General features: G+C 44.0%; 2 protein-coding genes across 4 annotated transcripts; both read right to left on the bottom strand.

Moving 5' to 3' along the window:
• Positions 1 to 1,614: 1,614 nt before the first annotated feature.
• On the bottom strand, positions 1,615 to 17,458 carry LOC117423476 (serine/threonine-protein kinase 4-like). 2 transcript variants are annotated; one of them, XM_058990657.1, is made up of 11 exons: positions 16,942 to 17,458; positions 15,310 to 15,390; positions 13,193 to 13,321; positions 12,587 to 12,701; positions 12,095 to 12,259; positions 11,729 to 11,896; positions 10,106 to 10,243; positions 9,573 to 9,698; positions 9,031 to 9,238; positions 7,175 to 7,332; positions 1,615 to 4,543 (listed from the first exon to the last, which is right to left on the bottom strand). In XM_058990657.1, the coding sequence occupies exons 1-11, from the start codon at positions 16,974 to 16,976 to the stop codon at positions 4,385 to 4,387; spliced, it is 1,482 nt and encodes a 493-aa protein (XP_058846640.1). In that variant the 5' UTR covers positions 16,977 to 17,458; the 3' UTR covers positions 1,615 to 4,384. The 2 variants fall into 2 exon arrangements, with proteins under 2 accessions (XP_058846640.1, XP_058846643.1); XM_058990660.1 differs by lacking the exons at positions 13,193 to 13,321; positions 15,310 to 15,390; positions 16,942 to 17,458 and adding an exon at positions 13,149 to 13,173.
• A 1,188-nt stretch (positions 17,459 to 18,646) lies between these two features.
• On the bottom strand, positions 18,647 to 20,843 carry LOC117964459 (cytochrome c oxidase subunit 6C-1-like). 2 transcript variants are annotated; one of them, XM_034907924.2, is made up of 4 exons: positions 20,702 to 20,843; positions 19,769 to 19,892; positions 19,288 to 19,427; positions 18,647 to 18,796 (listed from the first exon to the last, which is right to left on the bottom strand). In XM_034907924.2, exons 2-3 carry the CDS (start codon positions 19,880 to 19,882, stop codon positions 19,302 to 19,304), a joined length of 240 nt encoding a protein of 79 aa, XP_034763815.1. In that variant the 5' UTR covers positions 19,883 to 19,892; positions 20,702 to 20,843; the 3' UTR covers positions 18,647 to 18,796; positions 19,288 to 19,301. The 2 variants fall into 2 exon arrangements, with proteins under 2 accessions (XP_034763815.1, XP_034763816.1); XM_034907925.2 differs by lacking the exon at positions 20,702 to 20,843 and having other exon boundaries at positions 19,769 to 19,909.
• Between the last annotated feature and the right edge of the window lie 450 nt (positions 20,844 to 21,293).

Genomic DNA, 21,293 nt, shown 5'->3' with positions numbered 1-21,293 from the left:
ATCTCTACAGCACTGAACACACACACCTGCATCAGTTAAACCACATTGAATCTCTACAGCACTGAACGCACACACCTGCATCAGTTAAACCACATTGAATCTCTACAGCACTGAACACACACACCTGCATCAGTTAAACCACATTGAATCTCTACAGCACTGAACACACACACCTGCATCAGTTAAACCACATTGAATCTCTACAGCACTGAACACACACACCTGCATCAGTTAAACCACATTGAATCTCTACAGCACTGAACACACACACACCTGCATCAGTTAAACCACATTGAATCTCTACAGCACTGAACACATACACCTGCATCAGTTAAACCACACTGAATCTCTACAGCACTGAACACACTCACCTGCATCAGTTAAACCACATTGAATCTCTACAGCACTGAACGCACACACCTGCATCAGTTAAACCACATTGAATCTCTACAGCACTGAACACACTCACCTGCATCAGTTAAACCACACTGAATCTCTACAGCACTGAACGCACACACCTGCATCAGTTAAACCACATTGAATCTCTACAGCACTGAACGCACACACCTGCATCAGTTAAACCACATTGAATCTCTACAGCACTGAACACACACACCTGCATCAGTTAAACCACATTGAATCTCTACAGCACTGAACGCACACACCTGCATCAGTTAAACCACACTGAATCTCTACAGCACTGAACACACACACCTGCATCAGTTAAACCACATTGAATCTCTACAGCACTGAACACACTCACCTGCATCAGTTAAACCACACTGAATCTCTACAGCACTGAACGCACACACCTGCATCAGTTAAACCACACTGAATCTCTACAGCACTGAACACACACACCTGCATCAGTTAAACCACATTGAATCTCTACAGCACTGAACGCACACACCTGCATCAGTTAAACCACACTGAATAATTGACTGACCGGCGCCCTTTATTATCGTGTGAAATCTGTAGTAAGATCCACAGATACAGTGTTCTGTATGTATAGGGTGTGAGTGATCATAACGCTTTGCAGAACGAGCAGCAAAAGCACTGCTTAAAGTTTGCAGAGCCGGTCCAGATTGAAGCGTTGGAGTCCCTGCGATGGCTCCTGTGGTTACATTGAGATGGCTCAGTGCAGAGCCCTAAAGCAGCGATTAGAAGTGAATACATACAGCTGAACCCGTCTCTCTTCACATAGTGCTCACAGAATTCCCACGAGTGAGTGAGAATTGGACAACTCGTTTGAGGATCATTCGGATTAGCTAATGGAAGGGTTTGCTTCCACAGTAAAGGAAGCAATGGGAGTCCAAGCTTGATTTGAGAGGAAGCATGATGAAAAGCCCTTCCAAATGCAATTTATTTAGTAACGGAAGCCACCGCGTGCACGTACGTGCCGAGTCCTACTTCTGTGAAATGTTTCTTACAGACTGCATTTCTAATAATTGATCAGGTGATCAGAGAGAGAGGAGACAGAGAGAGAGGAGACAGAGAGGAGAGGAGACAGAGGAGACAGAGACAGAGAGAGACAGAGTGAGAGAGGAGACAGAGAGAGAGAGAGAAGACAGAGAGACAGAGACACACCAGTGGTATAAAAGGATTCTACAAAGATTCTACTATGACACCAGGTGTATTTTTATTATTTTATTATTCAGTGCCGTAGGAAAATACATTCTTAAAAAAAAACACACAATCCACGAGCAAGAATGCAAAATTGATAATTTGAGAAGAAAATACACATCATTTTAAACACTGTAAGTATATACATTTCGATGACAAATACAGCAGTTACAATTAAAACAACCTGTAAAATTAAAAATAAAAGTATCTTGAGCAGAACAAGTGTATTGATGTTTTTTTTTCTGAACATCTTCAGTGCTTTTCTGCTGCTGGTGTTTTTTCCTGAAGGTACGATACAGGGAATGAAGAGGTAACGGTGTAGAAGAGAGACTTCCTCCGTGTCACACCCCCCCCCCCCCACACACACACTGCAATAATATTTATTAAAGGGGTCAGACAGTCCACTTGATTAACAGAGACAAATACAAACACTGCTCCTGCCTTTGATAGCCAATCCCAAAGAGAGCCCTGGCCAGCTGCAGTTAAACACACCGGCTAGGAAGTATCTATTACCACCAGATCCAGACAAGCAAAAGCCTCATCACTGCACACGTGCACACGCACTCTACTGCTGCAACAAAGCCTGAGCTGAGGGAGACTGAAACAGGCAGGATCTCCAGGGAGAGGTTTGCTTTCAGATGCGTTTGCATTAAAAATGCATGCACCCAGCCACTTCAGCTAATAAAAGAATAATGAAACCATACGCCAGTAACTTAAGACAGCAGCAAGGACACAGCAAACATTATGGACCGCTTTGAGATTTTCCTTAACCTTGGAAAAAAATAAAAAAAATAAAAAAGTCAGCATCGATTTTCTAACCAGCCGTGCATGATTCCATTGCTTCTTTCAGGTATATCTGTAATTATTATTAACAAGGTTTATCCATAAATAAGATTAACAATCAAGCGAATAACAAAAACATGTATTTCAGTCGCAATTCTACCTGTACCCTATTTTATTCTCACGTGTCGAAGTTTTCACGAAATGCACTCACGTAAACGTTGAATTCAATGTTTTATCAAAGATTTGGGGGAAATACTAAATTAGATTGTATAATGTTTCAGACTGAACTGCTGTTTAATCGTCACTCTGAAAAGGCACCGGACCCTAGTTCTAGCTCACACACACATACAATCTCAGGACACTGTATTTTATATACATACAACTATGATGAAGAAGCAGAATATTTGCAGCTAGCACTTCTTGCACACCTTAATGTATGCCAGTAACACTGCAAGGGGTTCACTTTTCAGTTTGCTTTGCAAGTCAACAGATGTAATTATCAGAGCGAATTAAGAACATTTCACTTTCTGAGACGGTTAGGGGTTCCTAGCAAGACCAAACAGCAGACTGGCAGTGCTAGGGATCCAAACAATTGTGCAAGTTTAGCTTCACGTTTCAGCAAATCACAGAGCAGTAAACAGAGTCACATGCAGAGCCACAGCAGGTGCCATGTAAAAAAGACATGTTTCTACTTTCGAACTGGATAGAAAATAAAAAACCCTGAAGCAGTACCCTGAGCTGAATCACAGAAAGAAAAAACAAAGAGGAATCCCGATATATAAAAAGAGTACAAATTACAGAAGTCAAGGCAACTGAAACAGAAACTTCTGCACCACGAAACACCTAATGAAGGCTGTGTAAGGCAGTTTGACACGGGTTGCATAGTCCAGAATTCAGGATGGAGTGGACAGTGGAGAAAGACAGACTCAATGTGTAATCTGTAAATACAAACCCATAATACCTAATAACTTACAGCTCATGAAAACGAGCCTGTGTGTGGTGAAAAACCAACACATACAAACAGCACGATACAAAGACCAGCTCAAGGTCTGACTCCATCATCCCTTATATGAAAAGGTTCAGATACCTTTAATAATAATAATAATAATAATAAATAAGAAGTAGTCCTTTGTTCCCAGATCTACTGTTCTGTGTGATCCCAACAACCCCTTGGATAGTTTTAGCAATCAAGTAAGCATGGCAGAAGACAGCAGTCCACACCGACATTAGTCTTTGTTGCTTATTCAATTACTGCCCTGTCCGTTTCAAAAACCCTCCGAGGCAGAAGCACTTCAGAAACCTGGGAATCCACAAATGAGATCCATTTCTCTGCAGCAGCCTCCCAGCGGATCAGCATTATCCTATAAAGAATATATTTATAAACTACCGGTCGAAACCTGTGCCGACTGCCGAGGAAAGAGCGCTTAACCCCTTTGAAGCTGGACAGGACAGCAGAAAAGTAAGTGAAACGGCTTCAGTGCTAATCAAGCCACAATCTCCCAGCGTGTGCTTTTCTTGCATTGTGTCTGGCTATCCCCAAACGTGCATGGTGCTATTGCAACACATTAAAAAATAATACCAATAACTGGAGATGCGAAGTTGGCAGGCTCAGTTTGAATGTCTCACTGTGAACACACAAGCACAGACCCCAGTGCACTAAACCTACACCCTATCAGAAATATACACAGCTCTGTTGTGAGTGTCCACGGATTACCATGCTATACCAGCAGCTGAATCGATGAAACACACATGAACAAAGAAACATGTATGGGGATTACTCCTGGGAGTAAGAAACAGCAGTTTAAAAATGTTTGCAGAAAATACAAAAAGACACGCACGCACAAACATGTAGAACCCCCAAAAAACTAAACAAAAGGCAACCATTGAGTTCAGAGTCACTGCTTTGCATATTGTTTACAACTCGCTAGTAAGAATGGTCCATATTCCTCCCCCCCCCTTCAAAAGCAAAACACAAAGCTCAGAAGTTCTTCTGCCTGCGTTTCTTGGCGTCGATGGCGTCGAGGATGGGCTGCCTCTTCGCCTGGTACCTCTGCCGGATCTCCTCGATTTCCTGCTCCATCATCGGGTCGAGGGAGGTCAGCCTGGTCTGCAGGTCCTCCACGGTCCAGCTTCTCATCTGCAAGCACAACACATTCACTGACAGGGTTTGAAGCTGCTAACGCATGGCTCAAAGACGACAGGACAATAAGACAAGCTTGATTAGACCCAGTGTACGGGTAACAAGCTCAGGTGTGTCTTAGTAAACTCATAGTAAAACCAGGAATGGATCAAACGGCTCTGCAGTGGGAGTCTTATTCCCATCCCTGAAGACACCGGCCTCACTTGCCTGTACAGAATGTTTTTTTAGATTTACAATTGAACACTCAGTTGGTTTGGTTTCCATATTTATTGTTATATCCTTAATTCATATTCAGTGTAACTTCATGAAGAACTAATTATGTAAAATCATAAACACACACTATATGAATAATGCACGGCTGCTCAAATGAAACTTGTAAATTTACACACAACTAAAACTGTTCTCGTACACCAGCGATTCCCTGTTGGCGGTTTTTCTTTTATTAATCCAGGGCTGCTGCTGCAGCTTCTGTGGTGAACGAGACAAACGATCCCATTGCCACAGTGAATGTTTCCAGGCACGCAGTGACAGATGCCTTATAATAATCACAAGCACCAGAGTAATAGGCTTTTCAACAGGGGAGCAGCTCCACTGACACTGTGGTCCTTACACACAACAAGCAGTTCATTATAATCACTGAGCCTGCAATGACAAGCACTGTTCACATCATTCAAAATTAGTGTGCAGTCATCCCCAGCAACAATCCAATACAGTCTATAAGACTGAACTGATACCCAGGTACCCCAGCCCTGTAAAACTGAACTGATACCCAGGTACCCCAGCCCTGTAAAACTGGACTGATACCCAGGTACTCCAGCTCTGTAAAACTGGACTGATACCCAGGTACTCCAGCTCTGTAAAACTGGAGTAATACCAGGTACCCCAGCCCTGTAAAACTGGACTGATACCCAGGTACTCCAGCCCTGTAAAACTGGACTGATACCCAGGTACTCCAGCCCTGTAAAACTGGACTGATACCCAGGTACTCCAGCCCTGTAAAACTGGACTGATACCCAGGTAACCCATCCCTGTAAAACTGGACTGATACCAAGGTGCTCCAGCCCTGTAAAATTGGACTGATACACAGGTACCCCAGCCCTGTAAAACTGGACTGATACCCAGGTACCCCAGCCCTGTAAAATTGGACTGATAAATAAAGTATGCCAGTCCATTCCAGCCCCTGCTCCTCTGAATCTCGATCAAAGACCACGATAAGCACACCAAATACAAATCCTTATTCATTCCTAACAGGCGTGCCATTATTCAATAATGTGAAACATGCATTGATCAAAACTAGTATTTTATAAATGATACGGACATGAAGATCCGCTCAATGAATGCATCCATGATAGAAGTCAGACAGAAAGGTCATAGGAAAGCACAAATACAAATGCAATGGTGTGCAGGATTACTGTTACTTTGGGGGCAATGACAGAGGCAAACAAACCTCAGCTGATTCAAACTACATGTGAAACCTCTAACACTCTGAAAAAAATGTATTGCTCTGCAAAATACTCAGAAGTTAGTTGATTCAGCAAAGGAAAATAAAACGTCAACAGAAATACAGCTGAATGCCAACTTGTAAACGACCTGCGCTTTCTCTACGTTACAGCATTATTAATCTGAATCCCAACTTGTAAATGACCTGCCCTTCAACACAGAACAGCACTGAACACAGCAGGCCTGTTTAGATGCCTCACAACCTCACTTAATGTCACATTTGGCAGCTAATTCCTCCTAGAAAAATGCAAATCAACAGCCGTGGGCATTACTGAACTACTTTGAAACGCAGTAGGGACTTGCACTGATCGAACACTTGAAGCAGCAACAGCATACATTTTGCTAGCGCAACGAAAGGTGTTAAACTGGGCAGTATCTGAACGTGACACAGCCCTTTAATGTGCAGAAGAAGGTCCACCAGTTCTCTTCACCCGGGTCCCAGGATCCAGTCCTGCCTGCCAGTACTAGACTCAAAGTAATACACTGGGTCCTACACATTCTCACTGCATGCAACAGCTATTTGTTATCAAATTATTTTACTCTTTGAGTTTGAGTCCCCTGCATTTTCTAAGAAACAATGAGGTTTCTTTCAAGCAATGTAGAGCATTGCTGAAGTTCATGAACATGCCCCCTGAAAGGATCCTCCAGCAAACATGTGAAAGGAAGTCTCTCGCTGCTCTGTTCCATTCCCAGCGTCACACTTTCACAGATAAGACTGATGAATGCTAAACTCAAACCCAGCATGTCTGGAAAATACATTAAAGGAGCTTTTTATCTTCACTCTACAGACATTTGAAGAATAATCATTCTCTATTGGGACTGTGCTGCACTATTTGCATTCTAAGTCAATTGTAAATGATAAATGAAATGTATCATTTAAATTTGAATAGTCTGGTGTATGTGTATACACACCTCCTGTTTGAAAAAGTATTCCATTTGAATGAAATATTTTAAAATGCAAAATGTACACTCCCCTTGTGTGTACTGGCCTCATTGAGACTGCTCTCAATATAAAATATGCATGTGGTTTTATAATGTAGAAATACTCATGAGTGTATTATAGCTGTCTTGTCCCAGGGCCTCAGTGGGCAGTGTTGTGGTTTCACTCGATATAATAAAGTTACTTACATTTTCAAAGTCTCCCTCCGGAGGTACTTTCCAGCCCTCTGAAGAGCTGTTGCTTCGATCACTTTTGTTGCTGTGGCTGTTGGCTTGGATCTCCTTCTCCTTCTGCTCAAAGTACTCCAGGAAGGAGGGCTTCACAGGCTGCATAGTCTCGTCTCTCCCTGCGTTAAAGGAAACAGGAACACTTTGTAGAAAACAAAACAGCAGCAGCAATGAAAACAATTCAGATTGACGCATGCAAAAAGCACAATCCCTTTAATAAAGACACAAGCTTGTTTTAGAAAGGTTTTATGCTTTCTTAAGATCTCTGTCGCGGTACTTTGCACTCTTTCTTGATATTGCCAACAGCCGATAAGCAGCTTGGTTTGAATCAGTGCGCTGTGATGTGATGTGCGCAGGTCCTGCTAGTGTTAAACCAGCTCTCACTGTTCCTGTTATTAATGCAATAGCCTGTAGGATCAGTGCGCTGTGATGTGATGTGATGTGCGCAGGTCCTGCTAGTGTTAAACCAGCTCTCACTGTTCCTGTTATTAATGCAATAGCCTGTAGGATCAGTGCGCTGTGATGTGATGTGATGTGCGCAGGTCCTGCTAGTGTTAAACCAGCTCTCACTGTTCCTGTTATTAATGCAATAGCCTGTAGGATCAGTGCGCTGTGATGTGATGTGATGTGCGCAGGTCCTGCTAGTGTTAAACCAGCTCTCACTGTTCCTGTTATTAATGCAATAGCCTGTAGGATCAGTGCGCTGTGATGTGATGTGATGTGCGCAGGTTCTGCTAGTGTTAAACCAGCTCTCACTGTTCCTGTTATTAATGCAATAGCCTGTAGGATCAGTGTGCTGTGATGTGATGTGATGTGCGCAGGTTCTGCTAGTGTTAAACCAGCTCTCACTGTTCCTGTTATTAATGCAATAGCCTGTAGGATCAGTGCGCTGTGATGTGATGTGATGTGCGCAGGTCCTGCTAGTGTTAAACCAGCTCTCACTGTTCCTGTTATTAATGCAATAGCCTGTAGGATCAGTGCGCTGTGATGTGATGTGATGTGCGCAGGTTCTGCTAGTGTTAAACCAGCTCTCACTGTTCCTGTTATTAATGCAATAGCCTGTAGGATCAGTGTGCTGTGATGTGATGTGATGTGCGCAGGTTCTGCTAGTGTTAAACCAGCTCTCACTGTTCCTGTTATTAATGCAATAGCCTGTAGGATCAGTGCGCTGTGATGTGATGTGATGTGCGCAGGTCCTGCTAGTGTTAAACCAGCTCTCACTGTTCCTGTTATTAATGCAATAGCCTGTAGGATCAGTGCGCTGTGATGTGATGTGATGTGCGCAGGTCCTGCTAGTGTTAAACCAGCTCTCACTGTTCCTGTTATTAATGCAATAGCCTGTAGGATCAGTGCGCTGTGATGTGATGTGATGTGCGCAGGTCCTGCTAGTGTTAAACCAGCTCTCACTGTTCCTGTTATTAATGCAATAGCCTGTAGGATCAGTGCGCTGTGATGTGATGTGATGTGCGCAGGTCCTGCTAGTGTTAAATTCTCTCTAGGAAATCTCAACCTCTTACTCCCTCTGCTGGAGTCACGGCTCCCAGAGAAACAGCAGCATTTAATTAGGTGTGGCTCTGAGGCCACCTTGTGGATACACTGCAATATCTTCAAGGTTTGCAATAGAGGCAGTACACTGAATGATGGGGTGAAGGAATTGAGGAACACACACACGTTCAGTCTTTACCCCGGGCAACGTTTAAACTGTTCAGTTCGTCCCCAATCGGAGTCCTATTTTAATGGCACACGGATTAAATATATAAAAATGAAAGAGAAAGAAAGGAAGAGAAATAAAGAAACGAGCGTGCACTGCTACGTACTCTTCATGGTGCCAGCCTCCTCCTCCTCCTCCTCCTGCTCCTCAGTGTTGATCACCATGGTGCCCATGCGGCTCTCCATGGTGCCGTCGTGCTGGATCATGGTGTTGGAGCCCTCGCTCAGCGTGCCGGCCGCTCGCATGGTGTCCGACTTCCCCGAGCTCCCCGAGCTCGCCCTCACCATGGTGCCCGAGTCCACCTCCTCTTCATCCTGCGAGGGGAGATGTACCTCGTTTACACGGGGGTCCTGGAAATGTAGACTGCACTGCTCTGATATAGAAGGCACTCAGTCACAGCCCTTGCTGGGTTCCCACTGCATCACTGTCTGGGAGGTTAGTCGGGACACAGCTAGCTTTTGAAGACGACAGTTCCCTGAACTACTGCAAACGGTGTAAAATAAAGGATGACGGTGAACATAGCCAGTGTCTTCCAACACGGCCGCCCTACTCTCCTGGATACAGTAAGAATTCCAGGACTCACAGAGCCAGTGTCTTCCAACACGGCCACCCTACTCTCCTGGATACAGTAAGAATTTCAGGACTCACAGAGTTCTCTTCATCATCTTGGTCCTGCTCCCGGAGCTGAGCGTCCTGCTTGATTTTGATCTCTATGGAGTCATTGATCAGATCTCGGAGAATCGAGATGGGTTTGGCACTCTTTATAAAGGGGTGCTAGGAGGAAACACAAAGCAAATTGGTGTGACTGGAAACAAAGCCTGTGGAAGCTTCTTGAAATGCTGTCTTGAGCTTGGATTTGAATGCATTATATAATCTGTTAATGAATTACTCTGTTAATGAAGAGTGCTATATAAACACAGACTGTACTGTGTTGTATTGTCTTGTATATCAGTCTGACCTGCAGCAGCTCTATTGTATAGTATTGCATTGTATTGTATTCTCAGTCTGACCTGCAGCAGCTCTAGTGTATTGTATTGTATTGTATTGTATTGTATTGTGCTCTCAGTCTGACCTGCAGCAGCTCTAGTGTATTGTATTGTATTGTGTTCTCAGTCTGACCTGCAGCAGCTCTATTGTATTGTATTGTATTGTATTGTATTGTATTGTGTTCTCAGTCTGACCTGCAGCAGCTGTGTGGCTGTTGCTCTGTTTTCAGGGTTCTTCACAAGGCACTGCTTCACAAAATCATTCATGCTGTCAGACCACGCTTCCGGATTCCTAAACGTAGGAGGAGGGTTTGTAGGAATCATGAAAATCGCCTGTTAAAACAAAGCACTGAACATGAACAACTGCAAACACACACACAATGATAAAACGATCCTGCCTACCCCACCCCTCTCTTCATGACACAAACCAGTCCTGCTAACAGCCTGGCTGGGTGTGGGGGTCCCGCACAATAAAACCCCACGTCTCTGAAGCAGCTCCTCTGAGCAAGGCTGAACCCTGCATGTGGATCAAGCACTGGATCAGAGAGGGACTAGCCAGTGACAACTAGGAGGAGAAGCGAAAGAAATCACTACTAAGAACCAGCGCTGGTGCGGTCGGGCTGTTTCACAACTACTAAGAACCAGCGCTGGTGCGGTCGGGCTGTTTCACAACTACTAAGAACCAGCGCTGGTGCGGTCGGGCTGTTTCACAACTACTAAGAACCAGCACTGGTGCGGTCGGGCTGTTTCACAACTACTAAGAACCAGCGCTGGTGCGGTCGGGCTGTTTCACAACTACTAAGAACCAGCACTGGTGCGGTCGGGCTGTTTCACAACTACTAAGAACCAGCACTGGTGCGGTCGGGCTGTTTCACAACAACTAAGAACCAGCACTGGTGCGGTCGGGCTGTTTCACAACTATTAAGAACCAGCGCTGGTGCGGTCGGGCTGTTTCACAACTATTAAGAACCAGCACTGGTGCGGTCGGGCTGTTTCACAACAACTAAGAACCAGCACTGGTGCGGTCGGGCTGTTTCACAACTACTAAGAACCAGCGCTGGTGCGGTCGGGCTGTTTCACAACTACTAAGAACCAACGCTGGTGCGGTCGGGCTGTTTCACAACTACTAAGAACCAGCACTGGTGCGGTCAGGCTGTTTCACAACTACTAAGAACCAGCACTGGTGCGGTCGGGCTGTTTCACAACTACTAAGAACCAGCGCTGGTGCGGTCGGGCTGTTTCACAACTACTAAGAACCAGCGCTGGTGCGGTCGGGCTGTTTCACAACTACTAAGAACCAGCACTGGTGCGGTCGGGCTGTTTCACAACTACTAAGAACCAGCACTGGTGCGGTCGGGCTGTTTCACAACTACTAAGAACCAGCACTGGTGCGGTCGGGCTGTTTCACAACAACTAAGAACCAGCACTGGTGCGGTGGGGATGTTTCACAACAACCAAGAACCAGCACTGGTGCGGTCGGGCTGTTTCACAACAACTAAGAACCAGCACTGGTGCGGTCGGGCTGTTTCACAACTATTAAGAACCAGCACTGGTGCGGTCGGGCTGTTTCACAACTATTAAGAACCAGCGCTGGTGCGGTCGGGCTGTTTCACAACTACTAAGAACCAGCACTGGTGCGGTCGGGCTGTTTCACAACTACTAAGAACCAGCACTGGTGCGGTCGGGCTGTTTTGCACAAACCTGGCTCAGCGGCTGTGACAGAGCCACAAAACCTTTTCATGCGTTTAAAGAAACATCTTTGTGATTAACGCCACCCTGAAAACTCGTCAACTCTTTCTTTCTGCTGAATAAACTTACTCTCATTGGATGAATATCTGCGTAGGGAGGCTTTCCTTCTGCCATCTCTATGGTGGTTATTCCCAGGGACCAGATGTCCGCTACACAATTGTACCCGATCTCCTGAATGACTTCGGGGGCCATCCAAAACGGAGTGCCTATCACAGTGTTGCGTTTAGCCATGGTATCCTAGGAAACAAAGACAGTGTGTCACCGACTCAGAGGACGCAGCACAGCGCGGACGTGCCACACTTTTTACAAGAAGGTTTTCACTCAGGAAAAAGGTTTTGTGCCAGCCAACAAATCGACTGACAATTGAAACAGCAATGTGGGCAGAGGCACCTTAGAATATATCTGCATGTCACAAGATCACTTTGATGTACCTACCGTTAGCTGACCTGCTACACCAAAATCTGCCAGTTTAGCATGTCCCTCTGTGTTCAGCAGGATATTCCCAGCTTTGATATCTCTGTGGATTTTTCTCATGAAGTGCAGGTATTCGAGTCCTTTGAGAGTCGACTGTAATATTGTGGCGATTTCCTCTTCGGTTAACTTGAGAGAAAGAATATCTTTGTCATGTTAATGTTCAGCTTTCCTTATAAAACTTTATCATAGTGAAATCATAGCAAAGTGGAATGCAACACAGTGAAAGCATGGTAAAGCACAGGGAGGCACTGTAAAGCAGAGAGGTATGATAAAGCAAATTTAAAAACATGACAAAATCGATGGTAAATGCATAGTACAACCCCATGAAAACTACCCAATGAGCATCCAAATGGAAACGTATAAAGGGTAGTATCACTGACTGCAAATCACTCAATACCAGACTACAACAGCTGTTAACAAATCCACAAGCACAGGCACGAGAAAGGAACTCACCGTTTTATTTCTCAGCCGGATTATGTCCGACACAGACCCTGCTCCACAGTACTCCATAACTATCCACAAATCTGTGTTCTTAAAATAGCTTCCATAGTACCGCACCACATGAGGACTGCAACATGGACAAGAAGAGTGACAGCTTCATTATATTAAAAACAGCAGCACAAATGAAACCCATACATGCTGAACTGCTTCACAATGATGATAATAACAAGAATAATAATGATAGAGATTTCAGAGGCTCTGCTTCCATGTTACACTGCTGCATGATAGAGATTTCAGAGGCTCTGCTTCCCTGTTACACTGCTGCACGATAGAGATTTCAGAGGCTCTGCTTCCCTGTTACACTGCTGCATGATAGAGATTTCAGAGGCTCTGCTTCCCTGTTACACTGCTGCATGATAGAGATTTCAGAGGCTCTGCTTCCCTGTTACACTGCTGCATGATAGAGATTTCAGAGGCTCTGCTTCCCTGTTACACTGCTGCATGATAGAGATTTCAGAGGCTCTGCTTCCCTGTTACACTGCTGCACGATAGAGATTTCAGAGGCTCTGCTTACCTGTTACACTGCTGCATGATAGAGATTTCAGAGGCTCTGCTTACCTGTTACACTGCTGCATGATAGAGATTTCCTTAATGATTTCCTGCAGGTCTGACTCCACGGGAACCTGCTTGATTGCTACAATCTCACCCGTTTCTTTGTAATTCGCTTTAAAGACGCAGCCATAGGACCTAGAAACAGAGGAAATGCACATTAGATAAGACAGTCCATCGATATACAGATCAGGGGCGATTCACTGATACAAGAAAAAAAAACACCAATACAAATACTGTGTGGACAGAGAGAGAGGGAGAGAGCGAGAGAGAGAGAGGGAGAGGGGGAGAGAGAGAGAGGGAAAGGGAGGGATAGAGAGGGAGAGGGGGAGAGAGGGATAGAGAGGGAGGGGGGAGAGAGGGGGAGAGAGAGGGAGAGAGGGGAGAGAGGGGGAGTGGGAGAGAGAAAGAGAGGGGGAGACAGAAAGAGAGAGAGGGAGAAAGGGAGAGAGAAAGGGAGAGAGAGGGAGGGAGAGAGAGAGAGCGAGCGAGGGAGAGAAAGAGTGAGAGAGAGAGAGAGAGAGATCAATGACAGAGCCTGTTTATATAGCAGTCTGATCCATCCTGGGTTGAACTGTGTTTAATAATGAGCTTGTTACCTATACACTGTGGCTAGTAGTAAAATGTGGAATGTAAGTGCTAAGCAATAGGAGTCTTATTTCCATCCCTGTCTTGTAATAAGACATACCATGGGGTTGATTTGATCAACCTGCAGTATAAGCCTCTGGTGGATTTTTAGAGCATTTTCATGAAGGAACCATCCCCTGGGATTGAAGCCACATACTCGTAGAAGTTTTCCCAGGATAGCCATGGATAACTGACCAATGCAATCCAAGGCAATTCCCCTCTGCTGTAAACTGTGTTATAAAACTGACAGCTGCAGGGTATCAATCAAATCAACCCTTGAGTGCATATAAAGGGTTTTCTGTAAAAGTGATTGATGACATTACACAAGTTATTTACCCACGAGAACCTCGCAAACACACAAACTAAAACAATGATCACTTCCCTTTTTTATACTTCACACATCACTTCTTTTTTTCTCAACTGGATATTTAACCTGTTCTGGATTACACTGTGTAAAGGGGTTTAAACTGGATGAAGCTTCCACAGTGAAAGAGCCAATTCGCTGAGCAGGACAGTTTCACTTTGCAGCTCACTAAGATGGTGTTGTGTAACAGGAAGAGACTGTGAACACATCTGTGACACGGCGCCTCCTCTCTCAGGGGAGTGAACTCAAACAGCACTGAAATGGGCTCTATATCTTCACATTGGAATGCAAGAGTTCAATGGGGTGTAGTTTATACCCTCACAGTGCACAGGTGTGTCACTTCAATGGGGTGTAGTTTATACCCTCACAGTGCACAGGTGTGTCACTTCAATGGGGTGTAGTTTATACCCTCACAGTGCACAGGTGTGTCACTTCAATGGGGTGTAGTTTATACCCTCACAGTGCACAGGTGTGTCACTTCAATGGGGTGTAGTTTATACCCTCACAGTGCACAGGTGTGTCACTTCAATGGGGTGTAGTTTATACCCTCACAGTGCACAGGTGTGTCACTTCAATGGGGTGTAGTTTATACCCTCACAGTGCACAGGTGTGTCACTTCAATGGGGTGTAGTTTATACCCTCACAGTGCACAGGTGTGTCACTTCAATGGGGTGTAGTTTATACCCCCACAGTGCACAGGTGTGTCACTTCAATGGGGTGTAGTTTATACCCTCACAGTGCACAGGTGTGTCACTTCAATGGGGTGTAGTTTATACCCTCACAGTGCACAGGTGTGTCACTTCAATGGGGTGTAGTTTATACCCTCACAGTGCACAGGTGTGTCACTTCAATGGGGTGTAGTTTATACCCTCACAGTGCACAGGTGTGTCACTTCAATGGGGTGTAGTTTATACCCTCACAGTGCACAGGTGTGTCACTTCAATGGGGTGTAGTTTATACCCTCACAGTCGGTCTCTTGATTTCCTATATATATATATATATATAATTTAACACAGCAGGCACTAATCCGGTCCTTTTGAGCACAGTGTTGGAAAGCAATACAGAACAGTGAGCCCTGGATTAAAACAGAACAGGTGAACAGTAGATCTCATTCAGCACTGTAAACAGAACTTACCCTTCTCCCAGTTTTTCCAAAACGTCAAAGACTTCTTCTGGCTGTTTAGTTAAGCTGTCCTCACTTAGCTTCTTTAGTTGCCTGTGAAACAGAGGATTGTCACAATGAGAGGGTTTTTGCAGCACCCCAATGTTTAAGAAGACTTGAGGGGATCCCTGCCACTCACTGCAGTGTCCCTGGCAGCTCTGGGTCATTGTGTTAGGAGCGCTTTGTTTATCCTGCCCACACAACGTGGAGAACTGCAAGCCCTTGATAACACGGGGCCAGTCCCTGTTAGTGACCCAAGACGTGTGACCACACAGCACTGTGAGAAGCAGATAAGCAAGCGATCATCGCAGGACTTCTCTCACTGCCTTCATACCCTCCAGCTAACTGCCACAGATTAGATACAGCAATGATTTAATCAGGGGCCACTGGTAAAAAGAACACGCAGCCACAAATTACAATGCAAGCCAATGCAGGGTAATACATGAAAAAAAACAAAACTCACAGAGCATTTCAATCTATGCAAAAGCTATTACTAAAGGGATCCATACAGGGAGCCCACGTCTGATGACAGACATGTGGGTAAAGGGCAGGTTACTTTGATTCCAGTAAAGTCACTTCATCAGATACTTTGAAAGATGGGTTTTGTGTTTAGTTATTCTTCATTAACTTCAATGCATGTCTGAGGAAACAACGCTCAAAATGTACTGGGGCAAAAATTAAAAACTGCTTGCTGTCAGCTATACATACCTGTAGCCCACTGCTAAAGAATTCAAACAAGCAAGGACACGCAGACAGAGCGAAGCAGACAGTAACACTGAGCTGCGAGCTGCCCTCCGGATAGGACAAACCGAAATGCTAAGGGGACAGAGCTGCTGCCTGCACGCTAACTATCATCCCTCCTCCTGGGTTCATTCTGCAGCGATTACTGTTCCGCGGTGTGCAGCACCACTGTCTCTCTCACGGGAAGACAGCAAACCCCTCATTCTTCGGAAGGGGCAGGCAGCAAGGCAGAATGTTACACTCGGGTACCCTGTGCTGGCAGCGTCAGCAAAGCGCAGCAACACGTTTCCGGTTTGTCAACACAGTGTCGAGCTCACAGACCTGAACAAATGCAAGCTGAGCATCCATGCGTGTGTTAGGGTGGCAGTCCTGAAAAACTGCGGGATAAATATATATAATACACACACACACACACATACATACATACACACATACATACAGCCTGCAACAGAAGAAGCCATGCGTTATCTCTACCTACCAATAAAATATAACAAATATCACTGTGTGACTTAATTTCCGTATTTGGTTTGTGCTAAACTTAACGTGCTGGAGACGTAAGGGTCGGTTCGTATTATATATAAAACATTAATGGGATTTCTGTAACTATGTCTAGATGGAGATTTAAAATTAAAATCCCGGACAGTCCCATCATATCATAATAACGATAATAATTTCACAGAAACGATTCATTGTGGCAATCCCCGAAGGAGGAGTTTCCTCGTTTGTGTCGCTGCACGGCCAGCACCTCCCGTCTCTTTTAAGCTTCGTATTTGTGTAATCCTCCTGCACCGCACGCTGTACAGTTAGTTTAACGCTGCCTCTCTGTCTGGGTATAACGTGTTCACAACATTGCAATGGTTGTACCTGCGCGGGTTGTTCCTCATTTGCACCGTCTCCATGGCTCTGGCTTCCTCGTGTGGAGCCTCAACCGAGTCGACCTGAAACTTGAGTTTCTCTGAGCGGGCTGTGCGTGTTTCCTCGGCTTAATTCCGCTGCTCTCCTCCGCTGTATAATTCTTTTAACCGGACAGCTGGACACGCAACTGCTACGCCGCTTCGCTTCCTTAGGTCAGTTTGATCTCCATGTCTCTTGATAGCGTCACTTTTTCTCCGATTGCTTTTTTTTTTTTCGCTCGCAACTCGTATTTCTTCTTTCTCCGTTTCTTCCGCCTCCTGACAATTGAAAACAGGAAGTAAAGTGACGGGCAGGCCGACTAGCGCTCAGTAACCCTACAGCTGCTGCTGCTGCGGGCGGCTCTCTCCAGCGCAGGACGCACATGCAACTGAGCCGAGAACAAAGGAGCCGGACTCGGATCACAGTGCAAGTGTCCGCATATATATACGAGCCCTATTTACTGCATCACCTGAAACCGGAGCACAGTGCAAGTGCCCGCATATATATACGAGCCCTATTTACTGCATCACCTGAAACCGGAGCACAGTGCAATTGCCCGCATATATATACGAGCCCTATTTACTGCATCACCTGAAACAGACCAGCCTCGAGCTGCAGTCGCTAAAGGTTTTGCAATGCATTGGCCCGACCCTTGTTTTGCTTCAGTACTAAACCTGTAGCATTGCTTACTTCAGCTTTTCCCTTCTTACTTCTGTGAAGGTAAAACCCTACAGAACTGCCCTCTCCTCCACATCGATACTGGAGTTCCCTCAGCTGAGACGAGCAGTGAAAACAGGAAGGCGCTGCTCATGAATGCTTTTAGAAAGCACAGTTCACCTCAGACTCTGCCCATATTATTATTATTATTATTATTATTAATTTCTTAGCAGACGCCCTTATCCAGGGCGACTTACAATTGTCACAAGATATCACATTATACATTATTTCACATTATACAGATATCACATTATTTTACATACAATTACCCATATATACAGTTGTTTTTTTTTTTTTTTACTGGAGCAATCTAGGTAAAGTACCTTGCTCAAGGGTACAACAGCAGTGTCCCCCACTGGGGATTGAACCCACAACCCTCTGGTCCAGAGTCCAGAGCCCTAACCACTACTCCACACTGCTGCCCTAATACATATTAACAAGTATTTCATCAACATTAGTATCTCCTAACATCCAGGGGGTGTTGTGTGAACCATAGCATAGGCAAAAAAATACCAATTTCATTTTGATCAAGACAATATTTATTTCCAGAATAATTTATTTGTGTTATATAAATAATATGTAACCCTTCTACATGTAAGTGAATATGTGCATGTTTATTCAGGTGCTATATAACCCTAATTTAATCACCCATTTGTAAACCTTGAAAAATCCACTGCTTTTAGGCATTTAAATGTGGCACCATTTAACAATGTTCACATAGAAAGACAGAATGTCCAATTCCATGACTTTGCCGTGTGTCAGCATCTCATTGTGCACCTGTAGACAGTCCTGAAGTGTTCTGTTATTCTATCTGCTTTGCCAGTGCTTGCTATGTTAAAGGCTTCATGAAATAGTAAGATTAGCATGCATTGGTTTTACTGCATGAAACAAAACTACGATCAAGCTCATTTCTGTACCTTTCCAAGTAAATCACATGAAATGAAACCCAAACACGACACTCGGTGAGGAAACAGTTTATTACATGTTATCAGAGCACATCTGAAATACACGGCCAGGGTCAAGTCATGTCTACTTCACATGTCTTTCTTACTGGATTTTGTGAAGGTGCTGGAAATTTAAACCAGGAATCAACAACAAAGGGCTCCACCTGAAACACAAAAAGAAATGAAACTGAACATTAAACAAAACACATGCGTACACACCAGCCCAGGAGGCATGCTTTGATTGTCCATATTCAAGCTTATCCACTGTGTGTTAAAACATCACCCTCGCATTTTCATCATAGTCTTCATAAACACAAGCGTGGTTCTTTCAAGCAACAGAAACCCTGATTAGACGGCATTCATTCCTGGTGGCTGGACTGCATCAGTATGGTAATCGTAATGACTGCTAATCAAGGCTTCAATGCAAGCAGAGACCCTTAAAAGGCACGTTTACTGTCATTTTAAACATGGGAATGTTTCAAACGACACATTTATTAACCTCTTAATGTTCCTTTGTCTTATTGTTTTAAAGCTTGATATTCTACCAGAATATTCTCCAGGTCCTCTTCATAATCTTACAGAAAACGATGTGTGTGCATGCACCACAATAATAATAATAATAATAATAATAATAATAATAATAATAATCACTTACTTTAAAATGGTTCTTTACTGGCCTTTGGGCCGCACACTCTGAAACACACCAGCCTCCCTCATTGCTTCAAACTCCTTCATGGCATCATAGTTCTTGTAGAACTCAGCGTACGCCTGTTTCCTGGGTTCTGTTACTGAAAACTGAAGCACACAAATAAGAATTCATGACACGACCGCAGAAAACGTGAGTTTAATAGAATCTACACTGGTCGCAAAAGAACATGCCCATTTTGTTCATGGTTTATAATCCCTGAAGCATCTGATCTTATGATGAAAGTGATCTCTACAGATCAGATTTAGGTGCTAGGGGTGAAGCTGCATATGTTTAATCATGATCCTATTTAGGGGGCTGAGATGTGTGTGGTCATTTACCCAAATACAAATATTTCACAGGGACCCATCACCCCCCACTCCCAATATTTGTATCATTTAGTAAACAAGGCTCCATGTGTTATGCTAGTATAAAAACGGGGTTACCGTACCTTAAATCCTGCTGCTGCAGCCAAAGACAGCGTGAAAGCAACAGCCAGGTGGAATCGTAGACGTTTACCGAGTAGACCGCGCATTGCGGGTTTAGCCAGTGTTCCTGCAGACATTGCGGCTTATCTAGGAAACAAAACCACCTACACTTTATTTATTCACACGGCCCTTCCCAATACACCTGCTACATTATCCACTGCCTCCTTGTTATACGTTTGTGTGTCTGTTTGTTACACATGCACGTTACTGCCATTGTAAATTCTTTTGAGAGGGTTCGTGCATTTTGGAACAGATAAGTGACCTTGGTCCAGCCTGCTGTCGAAACTCACAACGTAGGTGTTTCTGTGAAAAGTCAAGTGAATGCTTTTAGACACACAACAACTTCAACTGTTATTATAGAGCATCTGGAAATACTGGCTTCCTGCTTTTCATACGCAATACAGACAGCGTTCAAACAGAGATATCTAATCATTGAATCGGGTTTCACAAGAAGTTGTTTTGAAAGACAGACGGTGATAGCATGTTTAGATGATGAAGTCAACCCTTCGTTCTTAACCACAACAACAAGATGCCCTTTCCCTATGCCGTTACCCCGACGCACCACAGGAAAGACTGCAGCAACTCCACCGACCAATCGTGGTGTAACGGTCCATTTTAAAATGCTGCTAATATTTCTATTAGAAGTCAGTAAGAATCGAGCGATTACGATTTTGAATACACTGTTTTGACGCACAGACACGTACGATAATTTAATCCGAAACTTTAGGTTGGCCTTCACAAATGACACACAGAGTACACAGGCCGTCCCTCTAGAAAACGCTCCATATGAACTGATATTTACAGTGCTTTTAATTTTGTATCAAAGATAGCATTATTTCTAACAAACACTTAATTAGTTACAAATTTCAATGTCAAACGGAAACGTTTTGACTCACCGTATCGAATACACGACCTTCACAGGAACTCGCTCACACTGAGACTGAAACTACTGTCACCGCAGAGGGCCAAACCACTGAAGAAAACGAGTAAAACGCGCAACTGCAAAATCTATTCAAATCTGTATGGTGGCCGGAAAAGGACAAGTCAATGCAGTACTGTACAATTAAGTCGTCATAAAGGAAAACACAATGCGGGCTCATTATAATGCAGGTTAAATGGATATTTTTTACATATTAACTGAAAAAAAATAAAAATTAAAATTAAAAAATTAAATTAAAAAAATGAAAAGCTATTTTATCTGCTTTTCAATTTTTTTTTTTTTTTTTTTTTTTAATTTTCAATATAAAATATTGTGCATAAAATTTGTATGCATAATACTTTATATTATGCATAAATAGTACTGCAATACATGATGTCATGCACAGAATCTCACACAGTGCCCCACGCGCTGAACTTGTGAATGGAGGATTAATGGATCTACCGTGTGTGCAAGCAAGCACCTTATGATATTTTTCCACATGTACACTTCCTTGCACAATACCATTGTAATGCACTGTAACTCAACCGAATGGCCAGCCTTTTTTAACG

The sequence above is a fragment of the Acipenser ruthenus genome, chromosome 18 (assembly GCF_902713425.1).
Source record: "Acipenser ruthenus chromosome 18, fAciRut3.2 maternal haplotype, whole genome shotgun sequence".
Taxonomy (NCBI): domain Eukaryota; kingdom Metazoa; phylum Chordata; class Actinopteri; order Acipenseriformes; family Acipenseridae; genus Acipenser; species Acipenser ruthenus.
The sequence above is the reverse complement of the archived record's forward strand: the minus strand, read 5'-3'. Positions and strand labels throughout refer to the sequence as shown.

Excerpts from the sequence above, each read along its gene's own strand:
- LOC117964459 (XM_034907924.2), bottom strand. The coding sequence starts at position 19,882 with ATGTCTGCAGGAACACTGGCTAAACCCGCAATGCGCGGTCTACTCGGT. Across the intron at positions 19,428-19,768 it reads CTGCAGCAGCAGGATTTAAG|TTTTCAGTAACAGAACCCAG; the intron begins GTACGGTAACCC and ends TGTGTGCTTCAG.
- LOC117423476 (XM_058990657.1), bottom strand. The coding sequence starts at position 16,976 with ATGGAGACGGTGCAAATGAGGAACAACCCGCGCAG. Across the intron at positions 9,239-9,572 it reads AAGATGATGAAGAGAACTCT|GATGAAGAGGAGGTGGACTC; the intron begins GTGAGTCCTGAA and ends CTCCCCTCGCAG. Across the intron at positions 7,333-9,030 it reads GGAGGCTGGCACCATGAAGA|GGAGAGACGAGACTATGCAG; the intron begins GTACGTAGCAGT and ends CCTTTAACGCAG.